General features: G+C 45.9%; 1 protein-coding gene across 1 annotated transcript; it reads left to right on the top strand.

Annotated features, from left to right (window-relative positions):
• On the top strand, positions 1-925 carry T265_02409 (hypothetical protein; the record flags this gene model as incomplete). Its single annotated transcript, XM_009166642.1, has 2 exons — positions 1-46; positions 729-925. 2 exons carry the CDS (start codon positions 1-3, stop codon positions 923-925), a joined length of 243 nt encoding a protein of 80 aa, XP_009164906.1.
• Between the last annotated feature and the right edge of the window lie 8,734 nt (positions 926-9,659).

Genomic DNA, 9,659 nt, shown 5'->3' with positions numbered 1-9,659 from the left:
ATGACTTTGGAATTCCAAATCACCTCCCCGCCTTCGCGTTCCACGTGTGCGTGCATTTTCGCATGCGCTCACCATTGCTTACAGACTCGTGGTGCTGTTTGCGCTAGTCTTCCTCACTTCGTTTCTCGTACTCTTGTGCGCCCTCCCCCCTATTTCTATCGTTGTTCTGTTCTGTTGAAGGTCCTTGGCGAATACGCTATGCAAAACTCCGACTTTCAGTGTGCCTCTGCCTTTGTCACAGCTACAACGATCGTGTTTTTTCTAAATCTCAGCTTCAACTAGTACGTGTTTGTTCATCCATCAAAACACAGTCGTGTGTTATGACCAGGGCGCGTACTAATCTTCCAAGTACATATGTATGTTTTTTTTTCAAACGCAGTGCAGACACGTGTGGCTTCATAATCCACTCTGAGTGAGCTTTTCTACCACGATGGTTGTTGCACCTGTGTGTGTGTGTGCCAAAAGCCTAAACAACTATCATAACTAACAGTTTTATTGATCTGTTCACCGCGCTTGACACTTGGTTTACAAACATTTCGTCACCATTCAATCAATGATGTGGTTGCCTCATCCAATGAACGCAACCGAGTTTCCAATATTCCGACACTTTGTCTTGACTAGCTTTATTTAACCACATGGATTCGATCTAATATTGATGATACAGAATTTTCTATCTGCCCAATCGATGACGTAATGTTCCCTTTCTATATACCTTTCGTCCTTCACAGTCGATCGTTCCAGTGCGATGATGGGGAGCTATGCACCACAAAATGAGGTACGCGTCTGGAAGTCAGACACATTTGAGGCTCCCAAGGGAGCAATGCATCGTGGCACCTATCACATCAAGAGTCGTTTTGTCGATGCGGATAAAAACGAGTACGTGTCATGGAAGTGGGATATCCAAGTGGTTAAAGCATCCGGATGAGATGACTTTGGAATTCCAAATCACCTCCCCGCCTTCGCGTTCCACGTGTGCGTGCATTTTCGCATGCGCTCACCATTGCTTACAGACTCGTGGTGCTGTTTGCGCTAGTCTTCCTCACTTCGTTTCTCGTACTCTTGTGCGCCCTCCCCCCTATTTCTATCGTTGTTCTGTTCTGTTGAAGGTCCTTGGCGAATACGCTATGCAAAACTCCGACTTTCAGTGTGCCTCTGCCTTTGTCACAGCTACAACGATCGTGTTTTTTCTAAATCTCAGCTTCAACTAGTACGTGTTTGTTCATCCATCAAAACACAGTCGTGTGTTATGACCAGGGCGCGTACTAATCTTCCAAGTACATATGTATGTTTTTTTTTCAAACGCAGTGCAGACACGTGTGGCTTCATAATCCACTCTGAGTGAGCTTTTCTACCACGATGGTTGTTGCACCTGTGTGTGTGTGTGCGTATTTGTTGTCCACTCTCGCCCCTGTGTGTTTCGGGGTATACACATTTTAACAAGCAGCTCGCGCTGTCACAACAGTAATCGCAAAGATTCCAGATATTGTTTATTCCTTTTTCCGTTCCATCTCACTGGGTCATGATGATGTGGTTACTAGTTTATGCCTGGTGAGACGGTATTTTAGACTTTATCCTGTAAGCGAAGTTGGTCTGTATGCGGCGAAGCACTGTGAAGCAGTTGTCTCATCCTTGTTAAGAATCATCATCAGCGCCTGTTACCGATCGGCCACAGATCGGAACAAACCATAGTGCCACTTCTCTGAACCCCGTTGTTTTTGCAGTTTTCCGGTTGTTAGAGTGACGTTTCACCACCCATGCTGCGGGTTGGGTGTTTCGCCTTGGGGACATTATATTTTCTAGTCGGTACTGGGTTTCCGTTTGAGTTCCGGTTTATTTTTCGATAACACGAAACGTCCCATTTTGCTGATTGATAGAACACCTTGGTTTATGTTGGGGCGACCTCTGAAAAGTGGTTTCTCCGGAATTCGCGAAGATCACGTGAAATAAGCTACGACTTCGCTTTGTCTGTTTCTTATGTCGTCCAACGATGAGGCGTCCGGCAGGACACTAGTTGGTTTGAGATCCTTACCAGTGTGTCACGCGTTACTTCGGACACCACCTGCGATGTTTTGGTCAATTCATGTTATCTGTACACAGAGGGACTGTGCGAACGACGAGAATGGCACCCATTTTGTAGTGATAATCCGTGATGAGCAAGAGTCACGCTAATGGTTGTTCACAGGTTAATATTGAACCACTGGGAACCATCTTAGAAACACTGCACCATTCGTACAGTTGTTCCAGTGACCAGATTTCAGTTCTGGCAAGGAAATTAGCTCAACTGTTGTTATGTGAAGTCGGCTTTCCACATTTGAAATTGGGGGGTGGGGGGTTCCGTTATCTGGCTGCACCTTACCAGTGCCAAACCGAGCTCCCACGACACGGACCGAAAGCGGTCTCAGTTGAAAACATGCATTCTTCTTTCGAAGTGCAATGAACGTTAGTGGTAAATATAGTGGTCCTGCTGCGGCATCTTTCCGGTGTATGGCTGCCGGACAACTCGAATAGGGAATTCAGGCTGTGGGGTTACCCGAGCCCTTCACTCGAAAAGTCAGGGTCACTGCTTCGAATGTTAATTGCTGAGCTATCTCAAACTCCACGTGCAGTGGACACTTCGTAGACGTAAAACAGTGCTGGACGTACCCCATCGCTGTGCATCCTGCATCCTAGAGTATCCCCGAAGTAGCCGTGTTGTCATGAAAAAGTCAGTAGAAATTCACATGCTTCGTTTGACGTCAGACTGACAAAAAGAAAGGCAAGTTGAATAAAATGGGGGTACTAGAATCGACCTACCGCGGTTGTACTATTCTGATAGTGATCATTGCCAATCAGTATGGGGTCGGAGGATGGAGCACCTATTTTGATCAGTATCCCCTACAGGTCACACTTTGTATTCTCTATGGATTGCACGAGCGATTCTCGGTCACCAATATGACCAAGTGATTGTTCCTAACTCGTGTTTCGGTTTCTCTCTTTCTACAAACCGAGCCACTCTCCATATATTTGCGGTTGGCATCTGACAAGTACACGCTGCATTCTGGGGCTTCGGCGCACATTTGTTCCTGGTTAGGTCGAGTGCTATAGTAATTTCAGCAGAAAGTAAAATTGATGGTGATGCGGAGATTGGGCCTTCTTGGCAAAGCCTAAGTTCATTGATCAACTGGCCAAATGAAAACTAATGTCAGCGAAACTGTACGTGAAAACGGCAATTCACTCACAAAATCGTCATCTTGAGAGATTAGCTGAACACTTTAGAGAACAGTTCAGTTGGTTTCCATGACCACAACTGCTGCAAGAGCTCAAGGAGCCTGAAAGGTATCCCACCCGGACGGTCTGCACTCCACACTTTTCAAAGAAGGTTGTGAGGCCCCGGTGAATAGCCTGGCAATCCCACTGAAAGAATTGGAGCGAGAACAGAATGCCGTTGAAACGGAGCAACACGACCGTGATTCCAGCCTTCAAACAGGGCGCAAGAAAAACATTAGCGGATCAATCTCGCATCGATGACATCCGAGATGCTCTTTGGTGGTATTTTGCGCAGATTGGTCAATTATCGGAAGAGANTATCATCTGGTTTATCCCCGAATACAGGTGTCAACATTTTACCTAAGTTCCACACGTCCATTGGTGTAAGACAAGGCTGCCCTCTCTCGCATGTCCTCAACTTTGTTAGGACGTGCTGCTTGAAACCTCCCTGTCTGCCCCTGGAACCTCGGAAACCACAATACTCCCCTGGGAAATCGATCGTCGCCAGTAGGCAGATGATGCTGACCTTGTTTTAGATGCTCCAAAGATGCGAACCGTTTTAAATAACCTAGATCATTAAACTGCACAGCTTGGTGTGCGGCTTACGCCCCTAAAGTGTAAAGGACGGCTAAAATACTGGGTGGGATCAAATCCGAAAACTCATGCTTTCAGAGGAGCCAATCGGGGTGGGAGTTGCATAAGTTCCGGTGGACTGGCTGGGGACGAGATTGCTTCTCGGGATCTTTGGTGCCGACGTTACGTCGGTCTGTCTATCTGTCAAGGGGAGAGTTAACATAACGGTTGTGTGATCTCTACTGCTTTATGAACCAGGAACGGGGTCTCTGCGCGCCAAGGACGTGTGGAAACTTTCAGTGTTTGACCATCGATGTCTCCGAGATATCGGTTTTGTCACCGGATTACCAATGTTGAGGTGAGCCAGACGGTTTTAGGAGAAAAGAACTCTTCCACGATGGATGAGTTACCCACGCTTCATACGTTACACTGGTTAGGACGTATTCCGCAATTCAGGCGCCAGTCTACCTCACAGATCTCTTTTCACCCAGTCCTTGGCTGAGTGGAAGCGATCGAGAGGCGGACAGTTTTTGACCTGGCAAGGAAGTATGAAAACACTAACCTCTTTGAATGGATACCCCGGGACTGAACTCACCAACGATGAATGACAGTTGGAGGGGGGAGAGATGGCTCAGTCACACAGTCAGTGGTTCCTATGCATGAAAGCTTTTGCCTTCATTGAATAGTTGCCAGGCTAACTTATCATGTCACCGCCCCCCAGTGTTCGTTTCTACCTGTCAAGCTCTCCCGGTGACGGAAGCTGTAACAGCTGGAACCAACCTATCCCAGCTACATGGTTTAAAACTGATAAATTGAACTGATGAGTCCCAATAAGAGCGAAACTAGAAGTGTGCTGTCTAGAGTACTCACTGGCCTTGTGAGTAGTAGTGAAGCCGTACTGATGTGTTCTGGCGTCCCCTCCCGACAACGTGCAAGATGATGGGTGAGTCATGTTTTAGTGCTTTTGACCGTGAGGAACAAAAACGTTAAAAGTAAGGTACTCGACATACGTATGGCGGTAGTCAGCTTTGTACCCACCGCTCAGTGTGACGAGGTTTGAAATCGTCTTCTCATGAGTTGTGATCAGCAACTACTTTTCTCAATATGTGGACCGAAGCACGAAACAGGCCTCTGCAGGAACCGTTTGGGACAGAAAGCCACTGAAATTCTCATCCTTGTCAGTCTGACATGGACTGCAAAAATAATTCTGCGCCATTGTCCTGTAGGTTTTGCTTGGACAATAAAAATCCTCACCCTGCATCGTGTATCACTCTATTTTTGGTGTACTGGCCCCAAAAGGAATCCAACGGAGCAAGCTGTGTGCTATTATAGAAATTCATTGATTACTATCGATTGTAGTCGGCGGTTGCACCACCACATGCCTCAATTGATCGTCCCAACTCAGGTCACAGTGTGCTTTTTTTTATCGTACGCCCTGCTGCACTTTTCTGCTTCAGTTCATATCACTGCGAGGCCAAAGAAACAGTTAGTAAGTCTGTCGCCGTAGTCTCTTCATAGCTTGGACGAAGTACTGGATGAATGGTCATTTATGCTTACCACAGCAAGACCTGTGATTAGTTCCTGCGCCAGTAAGACTACTGCGATTGGTGTACTCCCAGGAAGTGATAATTTACTTGACCGCACTTCTCATTGTCCCCCAAACACAAGCGAATTACGACCGGGAACTTTGGACTAGAATAGAAAACGTACACATTAGTGATAAGCCGTTGTTCTCTTCCCGATGGATCATGAATTTGCAACATGTCACTTTCCCAAAAACTCTCAAGAGAATTCCCGTTGTATAAGCAACCCGAATAACCAGGTGTTTTGTTCTAAAGGCGCGAGATGGCCGAAGTGGTTAGAGCGCGAATTTACTGACCGGAAGGTCCATGGTTCGAATCCGACCTCCGCCTCTCGACTTACCCCGTCTAGGCTTGGGCAACCTGACAGTATCCCAGCCCTCGTGCCTCCTATGGGTGGCATGGCAGTTAGGCGCCGAAAGGGTGCTACAGCTGAACTTGCCTGGACACTCCTAACAAGAGGCCAGAGTTTGCCGTTTTTTGTGTTTACGACTTGGTTTAGGCACTACAACGGAATCGTTCAACCTAAAGGTGTCAGATTCATGACATCCGGCTTATTCATTCGTGTCTGTTTTGCAAGCACTTTACAGTGTCTCCATCAAGGACACCCAACTGTGTAGAAAATAGTTGAAGGCATTTCTGTTGTTTACCTGAACACTTGTTGTCTTTTTAACGTCTAAGCAAACAGAATGCGTCGGCTTGCCAATGGTTATGAGCTTTGAAAAGGGACATTAAACTTTTTGTCTCGCTACTTGGCGCTACTTACTCCATCAGCGGTTCTGACACCTAACAAAACGCATTTCAACTACATTCGCGTTTGTCGATAAAACTAACAGAAGGCTTGGTAATCGAGCAAGAGCGAATTCTTCTAAGCATATTTTATTTCAATTCTAACTAGTCGAAGAGGTCACAAAAGTGACAATGTGATGTGCGATCGAAGCAGGACTCAGAAATGGGTCGGTTTCGTCAATCTAACTGACCCTGTGAATCGCGTGAACCCAGGTTTATCGACCAGGTTTATCGATCGGTCTGTATAATATTATCCTATGCTAACCTTTCGGATTTTGCTGGTATGATGGCTGATATGATATGATATATATAGTATAATATGGTATAGTATGAATGTAGATAAAAAACGGATTTCCCCCACTTGTGCGGCCAAAATTGTGGTGGATTCGCCTACTAGCCTTAGCTTATCCGGGTTCTCTCATCACCTTTTTGGATGATGAGTTTCCAAGTGCCCATGAGCTGGGAAGTGAATTAATTCACAAAGATGTTATAACTTCGACTTGTTACAAGATAGCTGTCTAGTTATCGTTCAGCTGAAACACCCTTTCGGTGTGTAGCTGCCATGCCACCCGAAGGCAGTACGATGGCTGGGATACTGCCAGTTTGCCCAAGCCTAGACAGGGAAAGTCGAGAGGCAGAGGTCGGGTACGAACCATGAAATTTCCGGTCAGTAAATTCGCTCTCTAACCACTGAACCACCTCGCCCCTGTCGTACTGCGGCTGACAGATATAGCAAGCTAGAACGTGGTTTCATACTTGTTCGCGCTGATCGCAGTGTCCATCATTTGGACTCTGAGAGTGAAGGAAAAAACGCCTCGGCGCACGGCTGTTATATCAGCTGGATAAACGCAGCTGAACAAGGAGGAATTCAAGACCCTCTGTCCAGACCGTGAAGAACTGTTAGTCGAACGCAGAATGCAGACTTGTGGACTAAGACGAATAAAAGATCTAACTAAGCTCTGTGCAAGGCAGAGAAGTTTAGGCGACTGTCTGAAAATCATTCAAGACAATCCACATCTTTCAACTGCGTGAAGACCTTCACTCGTGATAGCGCGATTGCGCACACAATGTGAGCTTCGAGGTTTGCCTGCAAGGAGCCCATCCATACTCTCTGTGATTTCAATCCAGGTACTGCTTGATAAAATGTTTACGAATATCGACTAACACCTGTACACTAAACGTGGAGCGTGGCCATTAAGGACTTAAGTATATTTTATCTGAACATAGACATGTCAAAAAATGCAACCGAGTATATTTTCTGGTAGGTGATCTGTTCGAGACGGTTGGTTTCGTACGTTTCGTCGCCATTTGAAATGACTTCTTTGCGTGCGGTGGATTGGGCACAATCCTTACTAGTTTTGACTCGGTTTTACAGAAAAGAGACTAGCATAACATGGAAACATGTTTACATCTTAGACAGAAAAAGGTATTTCCATAACAGATCGCTTGGATTCGACTCTCTCGTGAACAAAGGTNTCCTAGCGTTATCGTACAATCGGATTCCATTGACACAGTACCAGCCTCCCTGACATGGGAGGATCATCCTCACTGGGTTATGTTGTTCGTTTCTCAGTGCGGTCGTGAATGATTGAACCTTGTTTAGTGATATAATGGCATGGCCTTTCATATTCGGTTAGCTTGTTCGACGACTGTAACGGTTGGAGCCTTTGGACTGTAGGTTGTGCAGTGCGCGGCCATACCGAAACAGATCAAGGCGCATCCCGACAGTGGTCGCCACGTCCACTTGATTTTATTTTATCTGTTCTTTGGAATGGTTTGTAGGTATGAGGCCCAACCAACAAAAACTGCAATGCACAAATGAACTCGTACTCAGTGAGGTGAACAGAAGATCAACGAGGTTTTCATAAAAGAAACTATCCTGTTGGCTGGGGAAAAATCTTCGACAGCTCACGTCTGGTTCGACACTTTTTGGGGCTCATCAGATAGCCTCAAACTGTCGGTTTTCGTCAACCTTCTGTTCTACTTGAACCCAAGTTACATTACACTGATTTGCATACCAATCGGGAGACTCGCTCGAATCCAAGCTAAATCTCTCGTTGATGGAGATGGATGGAGACTTGGGGACCGAGCCTAACTGATGAGTCCCAGTAAGGGTGAAACCGGTTGTGAACTGTAAAACAGTTTTCAGCAATCTTGTGAGTAGTTTCCTTTATGAAAATGTACTACAGTACCTGGGATATCGTACCAACTGAAACATGAGGTGGCCTTCGTGCAGCACATTCAGTTGAAAAGTATCATAAACGACAAATTCAACTGAGTTTCCCATGAAAACCAAAATCGTATGCAGATGAGTGTAGTTGGCGAATCACCGAGGTTTCCTTGAAGAGAATGCTGCACTGCAAACAGGCCAACAAAATAAAGTTTGAGTAGAACTTAAATTATGTCAGATGTCCGGGGTTCAAATCCCGGCACGGCCATTGGATATGCACTGCTGATAAGCCCTGATAAGAGCGAAACTCGAGTACAGTGCTTCCCTTTGGTGTGGACTCACCGAAATAATTACGCCAAAACAGGAGGACGACCGTTCAAACGAGAGTGGAGTGACTATGATCAGAACTTAAATCCTTGTACATCTTCAATGAAATTGATTCAACTACAGCCTCTGCGTCCAATTTTTTATGAAATCCACAGAATGGGCAACCGGTGTCACATTGCTCCATCCACTGATAAAAGCTCAAGACGTCATCACTAGAATTCCGTTCGTGAAAGGCGGGCAAATTTAGTGCTCATAACCCTATGGATACACAACTTTGCGATAGCTAATCCCTCTGCAATCAACATATCTGGAACGTGGGAAACAAAACTTAAAATGTGAGGCACCTTTCCAACGCCAGTACTGCAAACATAGTACGTGACAAGATCACCAAGATTCATTGTGATGTTTCTGTCAACGTCGAAAAAAAATTTGTTTCTGTGGGTAGAAAGTATGTCCAACACCGATCGATGGTGAGCCGCATGGGGCACAGTGGTGACCTTGGCAAACAGCGGCTGAACAACTTCGTGTCATACAATGCACCAACTCTGTTTTGGACTCCAGGTGAGGCAAGCAGTTCTCCGTTGTTTAATGTTAATGACGCGTTAGATTTATTTGTTTAATCAAAAATGATCAGTTCGAAAGTACGCCTGATGTTATAGTACACTTTTAGGCAAACTAGTACCTGGGCAAATTATTTTGGGGAAGTTTCTCGCTTTAACGTAGCTCCGCCCTGTCCAACCCAATGTACAAAGAACGCACACAGCGCTCGCGTCGAACAAGTTAGGTGAATTCAGTCGATCACAGGAATGTTTGGTGCGTAGGTAGAAAGGCAAGGCAAATATTCATGATGGCACTCTGTGGGGAACGAGTACCAGAGTCCGGTGAGTAAATTTTTCCCCCTGTCGTGATGACTGCGGTAGTTGCCCGAAGTCATTTCCGGCCAGAGCATTCTTTCCCATCACATAGCCGATTCA

Source organism: Opisthorchis viverrini, assembly GCF_000715545.1.
Source record: "Opisthorchis viverrini unplaced genomic scaffold opera_v5_29, whole genome shotgun sequence".
Lineage (NCBI taxonomy): Eukaryota > Metazoa > Platyhelminthes > Trematoda > Opisthorchiida > Opisthorchiidae > Opisthorchis > Opisthorchis viverrini.
This window is presented reverse-complemented; position numbering and strand designations above follow the sequence as displayed.